This window comes from Monodon monoceros, unplaced genomic scaffold, assembly GCF_005190385.1.
Source record: "Monodon monoceros isolate NGI ecotype Baffin Bay Population unplaced genomic scaffold, NGI_Narwhal_1 Super_Scaffold_16, whole genome shotgun sequence".
NCBI classification, from domain to species: domain Eukaryota; kingdom Metazoa; phylum Chordata; class Mammalia; order Artiodactyla; family Monodontidae; genus Monodon; species Monodon monoceros.
This window is the reverse complement of record NW_021703772.1, coordinates 19,299,928-19,320,293: the sequence shown is the minus strand read 5'-3', so window position 1 is coordinate 19,320,293 and position 20,366 is coordinate 19,299,928. Positions and strand designations below refer to the sequence as shown.

General features: G+C 38.5%; 1 protein-coding gene and 1 pseudogene across 6 annotated transcripts in view; one reads left to right on the top strand and one right to left on the bottom strand.

Moving 5' to 3' along the window:
- USP37 (ubiquitin specific peptidase 37) overlaps positions 1-20,366 on the bottom strand; it is an 89,690-nt gene that overhangs the window by 4,539 nt on the left and 64,785 nt on the right. For all 6 annotated transcript variants that reach the window (XM_029225058.1, XM_029225059.1, XM_029225061.1 and 3 more), the window contains 6 exons: positions 19,676-19,931; positions 11,777-11,943; positions 9,151-9,211; positions 2,902-3,017; positions 1,384-1,453; positions 518-656 (listed from right to left, as the gene is read on the bottom strand). In XM_029225058.1, coding sequence (XP_029080891.1) covers positions 518-656; positions 1,384-1,453; positions 2,902-3,017; positions 9,151-9,211; positions 11,777-11,943; positions 19,676-19,931 — 809 coding nt within the window. The remainder of the gene's footprint in view (positions 1-517; positions 657-1,383; positions 1,454-2,901; positions 3,018-9,150; positions 9,212-11,776; positions 11,944-19,675; positions 19,932-20,366) is intronic.
- Positions 7,272-8,480, top strand: LOC114896755 (annotated as a pseudogene).

Sequence of the window (20,366 nt, the reverse complement as noted above, 5' to 3'; positions counted from 1 at the left end):
CTTAAAATAAAACAAATAAAAAGTTAAATAGGAAATTCAGTGAACAGAGACAGAGGATAGACAGAAAATAAACATTGATAAAGGCTGCATAATCCCATGATGCCTAAATTTTATTAAATAAGCAGCTCATTCATTTTATTACCATCTTAACCCCATGTGCCGATTCTTAAAAATACTTAGGGGGTAATGGCAATAGCTAGCTTTGATAGAAATGCTATGTAGTTCCTATCCATATAACTCAGATCTTCTAGCTGATACAATGAGAGACCAAAAAGTTTTATGACAGGACAGCTTCCATCATAAAAAGATCTTAAGTTCTATACCTAGATTCTACTGTGTGAGTTAAGAGAAAAAATATTTTGGAAATATCAAGACATGAGCCCTAAGCAAAGACAATAAAAATCATAAATCTCAATCAATTAACTGATGGGAACATTTTATCCTTAAAGAAAAAAAAAAAAAAAAAGAATTCAAGTGATTTTTAGCCCACGGCTTCAGATCAGGCAAAGTTTCTTACTTGTGCATATAAAAGAAGATGTAACCACTTCGATCTCGATCACTCTGCACAGAAGCCTCTTGGATTTTAGATACCTCTAGGTCATTATAAGTAAACCAAGCCTGCTTCTTAATGTCGTACACATCACTAATGTAATGACCTGAAATAAATAAAATCTTAAAATTAAGGTTATTTATTTTTTTTAAACGTATTGAAGGGGCTTCCCTGGTGGTGCAGTAGTTAAGAATCCTCCTGCCAGTGCAGGGGACACGGGTTCGAGCCCTGGTCCGGGAGGATGCCACATGCTGCGGAGCAACTAAGCCCGTGCACCACAACTACTGAGCCTGTGCTCTACCCGCAAGCCACAACTACTGAGCCCGCGTGCCACAACTACTGAAGCCCGCGCACCTAGAGCCCACACTCCACAACAAGAGAAGCCACTGCAATGAGAAGCCCGCGCACCGCACGGAAGAGTAGCCCCCGCTCGCTGCATTAGAGAAAGCCCGTGCACAGCAACGGAGACCCAACACAACCAAAACTAAATAAATAAAATAATAAATAAATTTAAAAATATATATTGAATTTTTCTCAGGGACAGGAAGCTTCAGAAAGAGAAACAGCCAACCCCATTTCACCTTACTATACCAGGACAACTTTTTTGATAAATATGTTTTGTTTAGGGACATTTGGGTCACAGGTGAATAGAGAAATCAAAACAGTTGTACCTATTAACACAATTCACACTTAGTGTGATCAAAGAAAAGATTTCAAAGTTTTTCTTGATGCGTTTAACTTACACCTCACAAAGCTAGGCTCAGAGCAACCCAATAAGGAGTAAATGCTGGCTAGTCCATTTATAAAATGCTGAAATCTTAATGTCCATTTACCTGAAGAAGAAGTGCTACCAATGTGACTGACAACACTGATGAGCCGATAGGAATGAGGAAGATTTCCTGTCTGGAAAACAAAAGTGGGTATGACTTTCAACTCTTCATCTGAATACAAGCAAAACACGAATTTTAAATTTATTATCAAAGCTGACATGGCAAAGTTTCAATGTGTGGGGGGTTAGACTCAATTAAAAAACCCAGTGGTCGGTATTGTTCATATCCTTTGACCCAAGAATTCTACTCCCCAAGAATTTATCTTAATAATGCAAAAGAAGGAAACAGTATATATGTATATAATTATTCACCGTAGCATTATCCATAATAATGAAAATTTGGAACTAACAATATGCTCAGTAATAGTTAAATGGTTACTGGTATATCAACTCAGTACAGTATCATTCAGTTATTTAAAGAAAAAATATGTGGGTCAGCAACATGTTAACTTGTTTTTCAAACTTACATGAAAACACATAACTATAGCTCTATAAAACAGATATGTTAATGGCTAAGTACTGAAAAACAGAATGGAAAAAATGAAAAGAGTTGCTGTGTTGCTGTAGGGATTATGGATGAACTTTTACATTTTAAATATTTTTTTAAATGCTATTAAAATATTATTAGCAGAAAAGTAAAACAAAACTGAAAAGTGATATTTATGGACTTCAGGCAGCACTATAAGATATAATTTTGGGAAGAAATATAGCTATAGGTAAGCCAGACCATTAAAATGTTCAAAAACTTTGATGCTGTAATTTATTTCTGGGAATTTCCTTAAAGAAGAAAATCCTAATATAGAAAACACTACAATCATATACATTTCCTCTATATTTATTATAGTGAAAAAAAACAACTTAAATGCTCAATGTTAACTAAAAATTAAATAAAATAAATAGCATGTTCATTGATGGAATACAGTATAGCCATTAAAAATAAAATGCTTATAGTCTTTAACAAGTAGGATAAAAACTGTACTTATTCTATGACTTTAAAAGCATACTTGGGGTACTTTGGGGTAGGGATGATAAAAGAATATATCAAATGCTAACAGTACTTGTGTTAGAATAGTGGGATCCTGGGTAATTAAAATGATAAAAAATGGGAAAAAAGCAATTATTTAGGGTAAAAATAGATTTCAAGTGCTCTAGTTAATGTCATCAACAGTTTTTATTGAGTAACAATCAACTATTTTTAGTATTTAACCTTAAAGATAAAATAGTTTTGGTAGAACTGAAGGTGATTTAATATACATATGACTTTGAGAACTATTACTAAGTTATTACCTAACATGCACATAAGGTGATCAGGATGTGTGGTTTTGTTTTTTTCATTTTGTTTTGAATCTTCTGTGTAAGAAATGAGGAGCAAAGGCCAAGAGAAAGTGAAGACCATTTGATGGCTGCCAAAGGGGCAGAAGGGGACCTGCAATGGACACTGACAGTGGGGCTTTTGAAGATAAGGAACAACAGGAGTAGTACTGACCTACTTGACCTACAAAGGGAATATAACATCACCCACCTCAGAATTTCTTTTCAGTTCCTCAGCTTCAGCTTCTGTATACTCCATATCTAAAACATCCTCATTTCCAGAGTCCTCATCAGAGCCCACTGAATCCAGAAAAGAGTTGTTAAACTCTGAAGAACACAAAGACAAAGTCTTGTAAAAGTTCTTGGAATAGACACAAAGAGATACGATTGGGAAGGTACAAAACAGCTTGAAGTACACATTTTATCATTCTAAGAAACATAAAACATATTATTATTAGGGTTCCAATTCACCCAGCTTACTCTAGGGAATAAAAATTCAGGCACCAGTTATCTGTAAAAGAAATGTTCCCTTTTGTTTTAAATATATTTATATGAAAGGGGATAATACTCTTTTAAGAAAGGAATAAAACTGACAAAAAATTACAGATAATCCAATTTCACTGAATTCTCTATTATATAAACTATATGTTAGATTTGACATACTTGGTGTATACTACAGGTGCCACCAGCAAACATAAATTATCTGACAGAAGAGAGACCATAAGAAGATCAACATCCTTTCATTTTCTTCAACATTAAATCATACTCTGAAATTTAAAAAAAATAATGGAAATCCAACCTTAAACTCCTAAGTTTTACCTAGAATACTAAACAAACAAATTCAAGGTCCAATTTTTCTTCTTAATAATGTGTTTCCACTGGAAGAATCCATCTTTACTAATGGCTTCAAATAAAGAATCCCAGGAGCATCTGTGCATAAATGACTCTTTGTTTTATAGAGTTGTTTAAAAGACATGAACACTTAAGAATGGGAAGAACAGGAAGAGACTACAGTATCAAAATTCTGGACTCTGGAATATAGAGGGGTGACTGACTTAGCAGACCTAAGAAAGTCAAACCTAAGCCAGTAATGGAGAAGTTGAGAACCAATCCAATTTATATTACAGAGTCCTCAAAAGACATACAACTTGGAAATAGCAGGTACCTCTAAAACTGGAGGCTAAGAAGAGGATAAAAATAAGGATTAGGTGGGGCTTCCCTGGTGGCGCGGTGGTTAAGAATCCACCTGCCAATGCAGGGGATATGGGTTCATTCCCTGGTCTGGGAAGATCCCACATGCTGTGGAGCAACTAAGCCTGTGCGCCACAACTACTGAGCCTGCGCTCTAGAGCCCGCGAGCCACAGCTACTGAGCCCACGTGCCTAGAGTCCGTGCTCCGCAAACAAGAGAAGCCACTACTATAAGAAGCCCGCACACTGCAACGAAGAGTAGCCCCTGCTCTCTGCGGCTAGAGAAAGCCCTCGCACAGCAATGAAGACGCAACACAGCCAAAAATAAAAATAAATTAATTAATTAAAAAAAATAAGAATTAGGTGAAAGCTGTTTGAGTTACAGACTCCTAGATCCACTTCCCCTTACTTCATGCTGCTGGGCAATGACAGAAGTCAGCAGCTTTGCTCTCTGGAGAGTTGGTAAAACAGTCTCTGGATTGGAGGATTCCAGGCACAGGGGAGTACCATACTGAAAACAGGGGAGTAGGTGACAGTGTGCATATTGAAAGATGAATATAACTCCCATCCCCACCCCCAGCCCTATGCCTATACTTGGCTTCTAGAACTCTGGCAGCCACATCTTTTACCTGTAGTCAAGGGCAAGAGACTAGAAAACTTTCTTTAGGAATCTTACCAGCCCAAGGGAAGGCCTAAAATATTAACATCATCCCCCAAACAGTAAATCCCTGTAAAACTCAAAGTTGACAAGTCCTAGCTATTCATATACTCAGAGCTTCCAATCATCTTTTTAGTCCCCTACTCTTCTTTTTTTTTAACATCTTTATTGGCGTATAATTGCTTTACAATGGTGTGTTAGTTTCTGCTAGTCCCCTACTCTTAATCATGAGCCGACAGCCAAGGATTACTAGATAACTGAAAAAAGACTCTAACAAGGAATATAAAGACCATAATACACACACAGGACAGGGCAATCTGGAGAAAAGAGAATCTATTCAGGGAGATGGAAATGTCAAATAAACAAAAAAATGAACCATATTTAATATCCTCAGAGAGTTGAGATGGTATTACTTCTCTGAAAACCCCCACCCCAAAATGTTATAAAAAAGTAACAATCACAAAAACCAGTTCTTGAAAATTAGAAATATGATAGAAATAAAATACTAAAAAAAAGTTTGGAGTTGGTGATAATGTCAGAGAAACTTCCCAGGCAGTACAGCAAAATAACAAAAAAATGGAAAACAGAAGAGATGAGAAAATTAAGAGGATCAGACTAAGACGTCTGAATAACAGGAGTTTCAAAAAGTGAAAAGAGAGGAAGTAGAATGAAGGAAATCAGTGAAAATTTCTTAGAATTGAAGGACAAAAGTTTCTGGATTAAAATAATCCTCTAAGTGCCCAGCAGAAATGGATGAAACAGACACACATCAAGGCACATCACTGTGAAACTTAATCACAATGGAAACAAAGAGAAGATCCTATAAGCTTTCAGAAAAAAAAGATGTCACATCAGAATAAAGAACAGCTTTAAACTTCTCATACAGCAACCCAGCAAACAAGACTTTTGTCATTGCCCAGCAGCAGGAAGGTGGGGGGAAACAATGCTTTTACAATGATTGTAAACCCGGAATTCTATATTCAGCCAACTATCAGTCAAATACTGGGGCAGAATGAAACTTCCAAGTCCTCCAAAAAATCTAAGTCACATCCCCTCTTCTTCAAGAAAACTACTGGGGATGCTCTCCATCAAAGCATAAGTACACAAAGGATGAGAAAAGAGTCATACAGGAAATGGGAGATTCAAACAAAAGAGCGAATCAGAGGGAATCCCCTGGAGAATGGTTAGGGAGATCTCAGGATATCTGCGCACGGATGTAGAGGGCAACCAGTCCAGACTGGAACAATATGACTTGAGACAGCCATTCATCACCACCATTGTACCATCTTTTAAATCTGAGGACAGAATGCCTAGGTGAGCCTAGCTTGAATTCTTCTTTGTAACTGTCTCAACCATCTGCCAGTGAAACGCTTGCTCTCTCCACCATGCCCTGGTGTCTAGATCAGCCTAGAACACTCATTTTATACCAGCAAAGTGTTTTGCTTTAATCTATTTCTCACAGCCAGAGAAAGACCAGGGTGATCTTAGAAAATACAGTTAGCTCACTTCCCGTGACTACCTGTCCTGGTAGACTTCCAGCACATGGTCCATAAATAAGTTCTGCCAAATCCCCTGACTATGGTGAACCTTACGCTTTTGAATACTCATTCACGACTTTGCTCACTAGCTTCCCCAGAGTGAGCTCTTGTAAATTCACGGGGAAACTGAAGTCACATTATCTTCTCCTAGCAGTCTTAACAGTGGCAGTATTGCTCTGTCATACAGGTGGATTATAGATAGACTGTCCTTGCTATTTCACTTTTCAAAATTAAAAAAATATATTGTTTAGGGCAGCTGTTCAGTTGATGCCACGTGTCCTGAGCTAGTCTTGGAGGTGCTGCCAGGAGTTACTGGACCCTGTGAAGACCATCCCTGGATCTTGGGTTAAAAATCTGTATTCTAATCTGAACTGTGGGAAGAAGGGATGGTTGGTGATATTCCTACTTGAAGGACATCATGTTTTCCAGACTCGCACATGTGTAGACTGTTGCTGTCCTTCACTGTGGAATTCATTCTTCAGTGGCTTCTGCTATTGGGTTGGCCAAAAAGTTTGCAAGATGGTACGGAAAAACTCGAATGAACTTTTTGACCAACCCAATAACACCTGTTGCAACTAAAAACACAGTCCAAGGCCCTCCATCCTCTTATTACATTTTTGAATGGGAATCTAAATATGGTGCCCACAACTACCACCCTTTACCTGTAGCCCTGGAGAGAGGAAAAGGTATTTACATATGGGATGTAGAAGGCAGAAAATATTTTGACTTTCTGAGTGCTTACAGTGCTATCAACCAAGGGCACTGTCATCCAAAGACTGAATGTTTCGAAAAGTCAGGTGGATAAAGTGACCTTAACGTCTAGAGCTTTCTACAACAACATGCCTGGTGAATACAAAGAGTATGTTACTAGGGCTTCCCTGGTGGCACAGTGGTTGAGAATCCATCTGCCAATGCAGGGGGACATGGGTTTAAGCCCTGTTCCAGGAAGATCCCACATGCTGTGGAGCAACTAAGCCCATGCGCCACAACTACTGAGCCTGCGCTCTAGAGCCCGCGAGCCACAACTACTGAAGCCTACGTGCCACAACTCTGAGGCCCGTACACCTAGAGCCTGTGCTCCACAACAAGAGAAGCCACCGCAATGAGAAGCCCACGCTCCGCAACAGAGTAGCCCCCGCTCGATGCAACTAAAGAAAGCCCGAGTCCAGCAACAAAGACCCAACGCAGACAAAAAAAAAAAAAAAAGAGTATGTTACTAAACTTTTGAACTACTACGAAGTTCTTCCTATGATTACAGGAGTGGAGGCTGGAGAGAGTGCTTGCAAACTTGCTCGGAGATGGGGATATACTACTGAGAAGGGTATCCCAAAGATTGTTTTTTGCAGCCGGAAACTTTTGGGGTAGAACATTGTCTGCAATCTCCAGGTTCCACACACCCAACCAGTTACAATGGTTTTGGACCATTTATGTCAGGTTTTGAAATCACTCCATATAATGATCTGCCTGTTCTTGAGCGTGCACTTCAGGATCCAAATGTTGTGGCGTTCATGGTGGAACCAACTCAGGGTGAAACAGGCGTTGTTCTGGATCCAGGCTACCTTGTGGGTGTGCAAGAGCTCTAAACCCAGCACCAGGCTCTGTTTATTGCTGATGAAATACAGACAGGATTGGCCAGAACTGGTAGATGGCTGGCTATTGATCACGAAAATGTCAGACCTGATACAGTTCTTTTAGGAAAGGCACTTTCTGGTGGTTTATACCCTGTATCCACAGTGTTGTATAATGATGAAATAATGTTGACCATTAAACCAGGGGAACATGGTTCTATGTACGGTGGCAATCCACTAGGCTGCCGAGTGTCCATCACAGCCCTTGAGGTTTTGGAAGAAGAAAACCTTGCTGAAAAATGCAGACAAATGGGTAACATCTTGAGAAATGAACGCATGAAGCTACCTTCTGATATTGTAACTGCTATAAGAGGAAAAGGATTATTAAATGCTATTGTTATTAGAGAAACCAAAGACTGTGATGCTTGGAAGGTATGTCTGTGACTTCGAGATAATGGACTTCTGGACAAGCCAACCCATGGTGATATCATCAGGTTTGCACCTCCGCTTGTGATCAAGGAGGAGGAGATTCTGGAGGCCATGGACATCATTAACAAGAACATCTTGCCTTTCTGAGGGTGGTGACAGTTTTCAGTGGCGCCTGGTAGCCAGCTGGAGACAGGCAGTCAGTTGACATCCTGTAAAAAGCTCTGCGTTTCTGTGCTTAATGCAGGCATATTCCACTCCCTCGTGGCAAGGGCTTTTAAAAAATATATGTTTTCAGTTCATACATAATAGAATGACACTTATAAATGTGCAGTGTGCTGTGTAACATGACTAAAAGAATGTCCTGGCATCTTATATTCAATTAAGTGATTTTGTGTGTGTGTGTGCTTTCTAAGGTGAGATGCCTCTCTCTCTATAGAAAGCCTTTTAATCAAGCCCCTCAGCATAATTTATATATGTTTTAATAATTTCCTTGCTGGTACAAATGTTTGTATTTGAAAAAGTTATATGAGGGTATTACACAGAAGACTTGCTTAACCTTATAAAGTTGAATCATAATCACCGAATTTTAGGAAGGATTAATGGTTAAGCTTACATAAAATCTACTAGATTTAAGTAAACTCCATATTGGCCAGCACCAGGATGTACTCTATGAATGTCATTATTTTGAATTAAGAATTAATGTTTAACATTTCCAGATTATATTTTAAGTGTTTGATATAATTTGTAAAAAGTGTTTATTTTCAGTGTTTCTTTAACTTTAAAATAAAGCTCATATTTAAAATGTCAAAGAAGTATTGTTTAGGAATATGAATATGCATGGTAACATTATTATTATTTTTTAAATGTAAGCTAATGATGAATACAAATTTTAGAACGGTGGTTTCCTTTGGGAGGGAGGGAAGGGAAGGCGTATACAGGTAACTTCTAAGGTTCTATATCTTTACCTGGGAGGTGTTCAAATTTGTTACTGTTATTAAAAATAACAAAAACATTTTATATGCTCTTCTGTGTGTGATACGTTTCAGCATATTAAAAAAATGTAATTAATCTCCATACCTTGAAGACTTAACTCCGTAGCTCTTTTGAGGTCATCATCTTCTTTCTGTTCCCAAGCCTCCTAAAGGGATAAGAACAAAACTAAGGTATTTAAAGAAGTATTGATTAAACTTATTTAATGAGGATAAAATCCGCTGCTCTGAAAGTATTTGCTAATGTTTTCTATAATCTTATGGATGTTTGGAACATGACCTCTTGAGGGACGTGGAGAAGTTCTTTACTTTTTCCAACACTGTCTTCCTAAAACAAAAACCTGGGGGTTAAAAAGGCTTAAATGCTATCTTTTCTAGTTAGTGATGCTTGGCTTGCCAACCAAAAGCCATTCAATGTGACATTATGATGTAATTCCCTTTTCTTCTAACATGTATGAGATACCTGGAACATAGCAGGTACTTAGTGAATAGCTCTCTTTTCTTCCCCTGATTTACAGGATTTGCCAAGTTCCTTGGTATAAATACTCCTACCATGGCCAATTTTAAGCTACCAATGTGACTATGAATGCAGATTTGGGAAGTATGTATAGTGGGCTCTCCTAAGCTGCCAGGGAGCTGGCTCTAGCACAGACCCTATGCCTATGACATCAAGATAAACAATATTGGGCTTCCCTGGTGGCGCAGTGGTTGGGAGTCCGCCTGCCAAAGCAGGGGACACGGATTCGTGCCCCGGTCTGGGAAGATCCCGCATGCCGCGGAGCGGCTGGGCCCGTGAGCCATGGCTGTTGAGCCTGCACGTCCGGAGCCTGTGCTCGCAACGGGAGAGGCCCCGCGTACCGCAAAAAAAAAAAAAAAAAAAAAAAAAAAAAAAAAGATAAACAATATTTCCGCAACATATTATTTACAGATTTCTATTTTTATTCTTGTTAAAGAAACCATAAACACGTAAAATAAGCTTGGTAAATACTAAATGAATGCTGCTGACTGTTGCTTTTCTAATACATACGAGGTTTTCTTAGGAAAAAATTGTACCTCTGAAAATGTCTCAACTAGATGACTCATTATAAAAGGAATAGGAAAATGTTTACTACAAAAAAAATTTCTCATTTTCAGAGAAAAGATAACTTACAAAGGATGCATGAGTAAAAAAAAAATTTGTTTTATACTTTCCTCAATTCTAGACTTGTTGTTAAAGTTACTTAAACGTATAAGAAGCTTAGAATGAGCTATTCTGCATTATAGTCCTGGGAGCAATAATACTGTGTTCAAGAAAGTTACAGAGGTGATCTCTAAGAGGAAATATGATTACTTAAATTTATCCAAGTATATAAAGCTATGCTGAAACAAGAAGGTAAAGGACTCTCTTTTAGTAATTAATAGAATGATGCAGGTATACCAAACTAAAGAAACTTCATCTCATGATACTATCCTCATATCTGAGAAAAATAAGATAGTTTTAAATGGGTCAGCTGACAAGAAAAATATATGTCTTTTGTCTAAGAAAAGGAGGGTTGCTGATTTTTTTCTTTTTCTGCACTATAAGGAACTATTGTTAAGAAACCAAACCATGGCCTTTTACACTAAGTTTTCTATAACAAATGATTACTATATGTTATTTGTAAGATAGTTTGACATATACACATCTTGATGACAAGGCAACCAGGGAGGTACTTCTTATAAATATCAATAAAAGGATACAGAGCAGGTGGCTCTGAAATAGTTTTAAAGCAGGAGTTCTCAACCTTGGCTGCACATTAGAATCACTGGGGGAAGTTTTTTTTTTTTTAAAAAAAACCCTTATTAAAAAAAAAAAAGGAATCTAGATGCCAGGCCACACTCCAGATCAATTACATCAGAATTTCTGAGGGGCACAACAACCCAGGCATCAGTATTTTTTTTAAAGCTCCCTAGATAATATTAATGTGCAGTTTAAATTAAGGCCCAATATTCTAGTGACATTAGATTTCTTAATCTGATATTTGCAAACACTAAAATTGTGCATTCATTCTAGGGAGTCTTGGCAAATTTTTATTACTAACATGTATTGTATAGGATTAGATAACCATCAAAATACCACCTTTTAGTCAGATACCTCAGCTGACTGCAACAGTGCAAATCAACCAGCTTTGGCAAATATAAGCATAAAGAACTAAAAATTGAAGAACAGACAACTACATAAAGAAAAGAGCAGAAAAATGTTAGTCTATGACTAAAATCTAAAAATTCAGACAATATTCCTGAGAATTTTATGTTCAAATAATTCATAGGAAAGGATTCATATTGTGAGAAAATGACCAAAACAAACATTTTGCCTTAAAATATTAATGATAAAATCATCATGGTATATCGGCTGTTTCAACTGCTTGCAAAATAAAGTTGGACTAGGGATGATGTCTAACAACTCGTCTTGCTTTAGTGTGCAATAAATTATAGTAATAAGAGGTAACCAACAAGACATTTTGTTGCATTTAGGTTTTTTAAAAAAGAAAAAGGACCAATGTTTCTGTTTCAAACCCAAGGCAAAAGCCCCAAACAAGTTTACTTTGTTTTGGTGGCTCAGTGGTTCACCGTATGTAAATCACCTGGAATAATGCCTGACACATAGTGCTTAACAAATGTTTTTTACTATTATTATTGTTCTATTTCTTGGAAAAGATAGGTATGGAGAAAGTAGCAATATAAATATCTCTTACTTGCTCTTGAAGGCTCTGAGCCAATGCCTGCTGAAGTTCTTGTTCCTCCCTTTCACGCTCCATATCATACTGCTGGAGCCAATCAACCTCTCCTTGAGATCCTTCTGGAGTTTTGTTTTCTTTATTCTCATCACAGTCTTTAGTTATCTCGGTAAAACTGGCAGGATCTGAGGAAGCAGAACATAACATAACTGGGATATCCTCTTATAAACTGAAGTCTCTGCACTAGAGTGACATGCACTGTTCAAAGAGTAATGTATCCTAACCTCAGACATACCTGCTTGGGACACACAATCTCACCTTATTACATATCTAGATCAGGGTTTCTCAATCTCAGCACTATTGACATTTTGGGTGGGATAATTTTTTGTTTGGTGCGGGGAGAAGGGCTGCCCTGTACGCTGTATAGTGTTTAGCGATATTCCTGACCCCTACCTACTACATGCCAGTAGCAACCCCACACTCCCCAGTTGTGACAACCAAAAGTGACATTGTCAGATGTCTCCTGGGGGACAAAACTGCCCTTGGTTGAGAAACACTGACCTACAGCAATGGTTCTGAAACTTAAGCAATCATCAGAAACGCTATGGTTAAGGATGGAGAAGAATAAATAGCCATATTCAAAGGTCATGTCATATGACCAAGTACTAGGGATAAAGTATTGTTTAGGGTAAATGAAGTAAGAATTAGGATAGAATACTTAAGCTAAATACTGAGATTTTCCCATTTATTACACTGTATGTCATATGAGCGTTTTTACATTAATTATCAAATGAGCCTTGAACATATTCTAAATCAAAAGAGCTACATAAAATACGTAATAAACATCTCATGTACCATACAAGTATATGACAACATATATGTTTAAAACATTCATCCAAGGAGGTAAGAAAAAATATTAACCTTTTATTTCTTTCTGTTCATTCTCAATTTCTAGATTACGGCTAGCTGGAATAATAATAATAATAATATTATAAATATTATTATTATTATAAATAATATAGGCATAATTTTGTTCTGGTTATCTGAATTTCATTATTTTTAATATAGGTAAGAGTGGGGAGAAGAGGAAGGAACTTCCTTCCCTCCCTCCCTTCTCAAACACTTTACCAAAGCAAAAATTTCCGTCTTAGTAAGTTAAGGAAGTTCTCATAAAAAGAATTCAACTGGTTAACAAGAACTACCTTTACAGATTTATTTCACATGGATTGTTTTAAAATTACTAAGTGCTCTTTACCTGCCCCAATACTGCACTGTAACCATTTAGATGGTAGATAATTTTCTATAGCACAGACAACTCTGAAGCTTACAGCATCTTGGTTTTAGACTCTAAGTCAGCAACTAGTCATCATTTTTTAATTGAACTGACTTGCTGACTGAGTATTTATCATTGAAACTAATTCTGAATGTTCATTAAAAGAGGAAAATAAACTCAGGATATTATTAAGTGCAAAAAGCAGTACGATTCCAATTAAAAAAAATTATACTCCTCCATTCTTGGAGAATGTAATTTTCCATAGCCTCCAAGGGGCAGCTCTGAGGCATATAAGGTCCCACCTGTCCCTCTGGCCTTAGCTTACTGGACCAGGAATGAATATCTGAAAGAATCAACCAATCAGGCCACTTCTGGAAATTTGGAACCATGATATTCAAAGTTAGTTGATGTTGAGCGTTTCAAGTGGAAGAAAGATTGGGGAGTTGAGGCTGCTATTTTAGGGCATAAGATGAGCATTATTACTTTTGTTATCAAAACATACTCATAAAAAGAAGATGACAGAGGCACAATTTTTCTTAACCAATAATTTTCAGCACTCAATGTACCAATGTACCTCACACAATCCTAGAATTACACTAGCAATTAATCCATGTGATAGAAAACAGATGTAAGAAAGTTTACTTTAAGATGCTAAAAATCAATATACATCTGTCTTCAGGACAAGATTATCAGATGGATACAAAAAAAACATTTCAGATCTAGGAACAAATATGACCATGAAATAAAAAACACAGAGGGGAACCATGTGTTAAAACTCTAACGTTCTTATACTAAATATATCATCTGCCGCTTCTCCCACCCCAAATGAAAGCTGCTCCTTTCCTACATTCTATATTTCAGTCACTGGGATCACTGTCCACCCAGTTTAGTTGTTATTTTTTTTTTTGAAGATAGAAACCTGGGAGTCATTTTGACTTCTCATTTATCCCTTCATATTACATAAATCGTTATTTCCTAATTATCTTTCGAATCCATCAACTGTTTTTCTTTCTTTCTTTTTTTAAAAAATATTTATTTATTTGGCTGCGCTGGGTCTTAGTTGTGGCATGTGGGATCTTTTTTTTAGTTGCGGCATGCAGGATCTAGTTTCCTGACCAGGGATTGAACCTGGGCCCCCTGCACTGGGAATGCAGAGTCTTAACTACTGGACCACCAGGGAAGTCCCAACTGTTTTTCTTTTCAATGCCAAAACCTTGGCTTAGGGCACCATTAACTTTTGGTCTGGACTACTGCAATAGCTGCCTAACAGGTCTCACAAGATACTTAGGTTCTTCTCTAATTTATGTGCTACACTGCTGCCAGAAATGATCTTTTTCAAATATAAATCTTTATCAAATACTTTTTCGCTTAAAATTATTCAGTAACTTCCTAATGCTTTTGAAATAAAAGCCCAAACTCCTAAACATGGTTTTAGGCCATGTAAAAACTGGAGACTGCATAACTCTCTAGTCTCAACTTTTTGCTTTTCCCCCTCAACACTATGTTCCAGCCATGCAGATCATTCTGAACTTCTGTAGGTCCACTAACTTACCATGGCCTTTCTCATGTCTGGGCCTTTGCATACACTCTTCCCCTCCCTTTGACTAACAGTAAAACCTTACTTAACCAGTATTCCTTCCCCTCCTCAGTTGATTCATGAGACAACCAATCTGATGAGCCCCACATATTTATTGAGAATCTACTATATGCCAGGCACTGCTAAAGAAGCTGGGGATATAGTGATAATTAAGGCAAGATGGCCCTTGCCCTGAAGGCGCTTAAGTGCAAAGCTTCTGAGATGAAAATGAGCTTAGCATGAGGGACACAGAGAGAATGCTAGTATGGCTAAAACAGAAGAGTGAAAGAGGGGGAAAGTAAAGATAGACCATGGTGAGAAGCTTGGATTAAGTGTAATGGGAAATCACAAGTTTTAAGCAGAAGGGTGACCGTGTGATTTAAGCTTCAGAAAGATTATGTTGGCTGCTTTGTTCATGAAAGAAGGTCTGTAGTGGGGCAAGAGTGATGGAAGAGACATTAGGAATCAACTGTAGTGGACCAGGTGAGAGGTGGAAGGCTAGAGTTACAGCTATGAAGATGTTGATAAATGATTAAATTCAGGATATATTTCAGAGGTAGAGCAGACTAGACTTACTGATGGACTGAATGTAAGGTGTGAAGTAAAAAAATCAAGGGAGACATATTTTTTGGCCTGAGTCAAAAAATGGTGGATGGTAGTACCATTTGCTGATATGGGGCAGGGTTATGGGGGGGCGGGGGGCAGTTAAAAATTAGACAGCCAAATGGACATTTCAAGTAGGCATTTACATGTGTAAGTTTAAAGCTCAGGGAAGAGATCCGGGCTAGGGATATGAATTTGATATCTCATCAGTATGTGAGGTTATGGTAATGTCTGAGATCACTCAGGGAGAGAACTATAGGAAAAAAGACAGCTAAGGACAGTGTCCTGGGAATACTCCAACAGTTAGAGGTCTGATGAGGGAAGCAAAAAACAAAACCATAAACCCTGGAATGAACAGTTGGTTTAGTAGGAAGAAAAAACCATGGCAAGAATAGTTTATAGAAAAAAGTTTATAAAGCTTTAAATGTTAAGGAGGGAGTGATGGATTGTATGAAAATTGCTAATGCAAACTTTATAAAGACCATTTCAGTGGAGTGGTGGGGATGAAAGCCCACTTGGAGAGGGTTGACAAGAGAATGGGAGATGGTAAGAAAGTAGAGGGAATGAGTAAAACAACTCTTTCAAAAGATTTTTCCGGGAAGGGAGCAAAGAAAGGGAGCAGTGGCTAGAGGGAAACACAAGGTCATGAGAGTTTTAAAAAGATGGGTGATATTAAGGCACACCAGGAATAATTTAGAAGAGGGAAGACCTGATGCAGAAGAGAAAGAGTATCATTTCAAGAGGGAAAGTCTTTAGAAGGCACAAGTAGATGAGATCTTGGCTATGAATGGAGGGATTCGCCTTAAATAAGAAGAGGGACATTTCCTCCATAACAAAGGTGAAGGCAGAGTTTTCATCTGACTGCATCTATTTTCTTTGAAAGGTATACAGCTAAGTTATGTGCCTAGAGCATGTGTGGAAGGAGAACTACAGATCTGAGAAAGACATGGAGACCAAGAAAAGAAATTTACTAAGGAACTATAACAGAACTGACTAGTAGCATGTAGTGCCCATGTAAGAGCGTAGTCATGATTTTGAGGAAAGTATAGTCAGCACAGTTTGGGGACTTTTCTCCAGCAATCTTCAGCTGCTTGGGTGTAGGCATGGAATAAGAAGCTGGTTGAACTGGGAGATGGGACTTTGTTAGGCGACTGAGAGAAGAAAACAGAGGAAAGAGATAGAAGTACCAAAATATGGCATATAGGCTGCGGAGGGAAGTGGTGACAAGAGGGAGGTGATGAATAGCAAAAAGTAGAAGACAATGGATTGGAAGTCTTAATGAGATCAAGTAATTGCTGAAATAAGAATATGATATTAGGTGAGCTAGGGGGAGAGAAGGGTTAGAGAAGGATATTTGAAATTAAGATTTCAAAGGTGGTACATTTATTGATGATGACAAAGTCTAGGGAAGTGGTTCTCAAACTTCAGCATGCATCAGAATCAACTGGAATCAAAACACAGAATGCTGAGTCCCACATCCAGAGTTTCTCACTCAGTAGGTGTGCAGTGGGGTCAAGAATGGCATTTCCAGCAAGTTCCTACATGATACTGATGGCCTGGGGACACACTTTGAGAACTACTGGTTTAGGGTATGAGTTTTGGCAGTTATCAAGATGGGGTAGAAGAAAAGTTCTTTGGAAATAAGATTAGGAATTGAGAAACCAGGCTGTTGAAATGGTCATTTATGAGGATGCTGAAAGCCCTAAGAATGCTGATGGGCATGGAGTGACTGGATGGTAAAAGAGAGCTACAGACAGAGATAATAGGTGGCAAAGTCTGAAGTCACATACCAAAGGAGCTGGGGTTTTTGTAGGATGAAAGAAGACAAGCAGTTGGAAATGGCAATGAGCAACAAGGAAAAAACCATCTCCAGGCTCTGAAGTTTTAGGGTATGGGGAAAAAAAACCAGCTTATACTTAAAAGAATAGTAGGACAATCCATAATGGGAGTCTTTCAAAGAAAAATTGGCCTGACTAGAGACTAAAGGGACCTAACAACCAAATGCAGGGGGTAAGCTTTGGGTTCTAGATTTTTAAAAAAGTGTAAAAAATATTTTGGAGATAATTGGGTAAATGTGTATGTGGGCTCTATATTAGAACTATATATGGAATTACTGTTAATATTCTTAGGTATGACAATTGTTATATAGGAAAATTTCCGTGTACTTAGGAGAGTCAGGCTGAAGTATTTTAGGGTGAAGTATTATGATACCTGCAACTTCAAATGGTTCCATTAAGAGAGTGTGTGTGTGTGTGTGTGTGTGTGTGCACGCACGCACGCGCAATCTCTAAAGATGGCCTCCAATGAACCATGCCTACAGGTATTCTAACTCTGTGTGGTCCACCTCACAGTGAATCTGGGCAGGTCCTGTGAGTGCTTTAATGAAATGTGGTGGAATTGATTCTGTCCCAATTTTGAGCCTATACATTAAGGAGGCCTGGCAGCAGCCTCTTTTGTGCTTTTGGGAGCCCTGAGCTATCATGTAAGAAGTTTGGCTACCATGCTGAAGAGGCCATACAGGAAGGAAGAGGCCCTGAGATTACATGAAGAGATGAAAAGCGGAGGAGAAGAGGGGAAGGGAGATGGCCAGGGAGAGGGGACCAGAAGAACAGAGAGGATATCTAGCCAGCTCAGCTGACCCTTCTAACCAACACAACCCATGTGCCAAGGTGAGCCATCTTGGATGTTGTAGTGCAGTTAAACCCCAGCCAACATCACATAGAGCAGAAAAAACTAGCAGCTAAGACCAGTCAATCCACAGTAATGAGATATTAAAATTACTGTTGTTGTAAAGCACTAATTTTGGGGTAACGGCTGCACAACTACACATACACACAGGGGCAGTGTGGAAGGGAGAGAAAAAAATGTGACAAAATGTTAATGAATCTAGGTGAAGGGTATAAAAGTGTGTATTGTTTTATTCTTCAATTTCTCTCTGGATTTGAAACTTTCAAAATAAAACCTTATGGAGGGTTTGATCATTCCTTAGAATTATTATTGATTTTTAAAGTATGATAATGATATGGAGGATAGGTTTTTGTAAAAAGAGTTCTTATCTTTTAGGGATACTGAAATCCTTACTGATGAAATGATCTAGTATCTAGGATTCACTTCCAAGGGCAGTGATTATAAGTTTAGTAAGAGAAGGGGACTTCATAAGGGTACTTGCATCAAGAGGTAAAAAAAGGTGTAAAGAAAAAAGAAAAAAAAGGAAACATCTATATACAAAAATCATCAGCTTTTTGTTTCCAGTTAAATTGAGGAAATACTCTTATTTTACTTGCACATAAAATAATTCAAAACTGAGGAGGCCCTAACAACCCCAAGAATACAGAAAATAATTTTGTGATATACTACTATTCTCTTCATCTCCAAAATCCTAGGCTTGATATACGGAAACACGTTAGCTAGCTACCTAGATACAGATACTAAAGATATCAGGAGAAAATATTAGACTTGGCCCCAGGAAAAGGAAGTGAAAATTTTCTACTTAAAAAATCTTAAAATACCCATAGTGCAAGGCAAGGAGGCTCAGCTCTGTTGTTTGAAGTGATAGCTTGAGAAATAACAAAATATGAGTAAAAATTACCACAAAAATAATTTTTATCTGTATAGCACTTTACATAATATGTATATACTATCTAACATTCTACCCACAACTATCTGAAGCATGTCTGGTAGATTCCCCATACAGAGGTAAGAAAACTGAGTATCAAAGAGGTTAAATTACCTATTTAGAAATTTATAACTAGTAGGTGGTAAAGCTAAGACTAGACACCCAAGACCCTCTTAGTTCAGTGGTCTTGCCACCATTATGAAGGGATGAACCCAAAGAAGAATGGAGAACTTAAATTATCTATACATTAAAACTTGGTGTAAGTTCAGACATACAAAAATGAAGAATTACACAAATTTCTGAGAGCAGTGGTGTGAAAAAAGTGACCAAAAACTGACACAAACTTTTTTTTTTTTTTTTGAGGTACGCGGGCCTCTCACTGTTGCGGCCTCTCCCGTTGCGGAGCACAGGCTTTGGACGCGCAGGCTCAGCGGCCACGGCTCACGGGCCCAGCAGTGGCCATGGCTCACGGGCCCAGCCGCTCCACGGCATGTGGGATCTTCCTGGACCAGGGCACGAACCCGTGTCCCCTGCATCGGCAGGCGGACTCTCAACCACTGTGCCACCAGGGAAGCCCTGACACAAACATTTTTTAAATGCACAAGAATACTAACTTTTCTTTTGATGTACACCTAAAGGGACATGGCATACTTTACCACTAGCCTCTGGATACTAACTCACAATATTTGCTTCTCATTTTTTTAAACTGTTAGAAAAAAAAAGCACAAAAATATTAGCTCTGTTATTCAGATCCATCTCACCTCCCATTATGTAGAAGTCATTTGTTACTATAAAGCTTTGGAACACAGTTGTGCCTGTTTAACAGATGTTTATTTTCATTAAACCTACCGGGCTCTGTGACTGTTTTTGGCTTCTCAGTTTCCACAGGGTCTGGATTTTCAGGCATTTCTTGAATGTCGTCTTCTGCAAATCCGGTATCAGGGCTGCTGGTTGGTTTATCATCATCTTCATGACTGAGAGATGGTGAAGCTTCTCTTTTACTTATCTCTAAAACAGCTGCTAGAAGCTCTTCTTCACTCATTCCGTCAAATCCTGAGTTTTCCAATTCAGACTTACCAGGTTCTAGTCTGCAAGATTTTGAATCCTGAAGAATAGAGCTGCTTTTAGAAGAAACTGGAATGCCTACAAATATAGCAATCTTGGAGTTTAAAGTGATAGGGACTCCCCTGGTGGCACAGTGGTTAAGAATCCACCTGCCAACGCAGGGGACACGTGTTCGAGCCCTGGTCCGGGGAGATCCCACATGCTGCAGATCAACTAAGCCTGTGCAACACAAGTACTGAGCCTGTGCTCTAGAGCCCATGCGCCATAACTACTGAAGCCCGCGCGCCTAGAGCCCCGTGCTCTGCAACAAGAGAAGCCACCGCAATGAGAAGCCCGCGCACCACAACAAAGAGTAGCCCCTCCTGGCTGAAACTAGAGAAAGCCCGCGCACAGCAACAAGGAAGGAACGGACGGAGGGAGGGAGGGAGGGAAGGAAGGAAGGAAGGAAGGAAGGAAGGAAGGAAGGAAGGAAGGA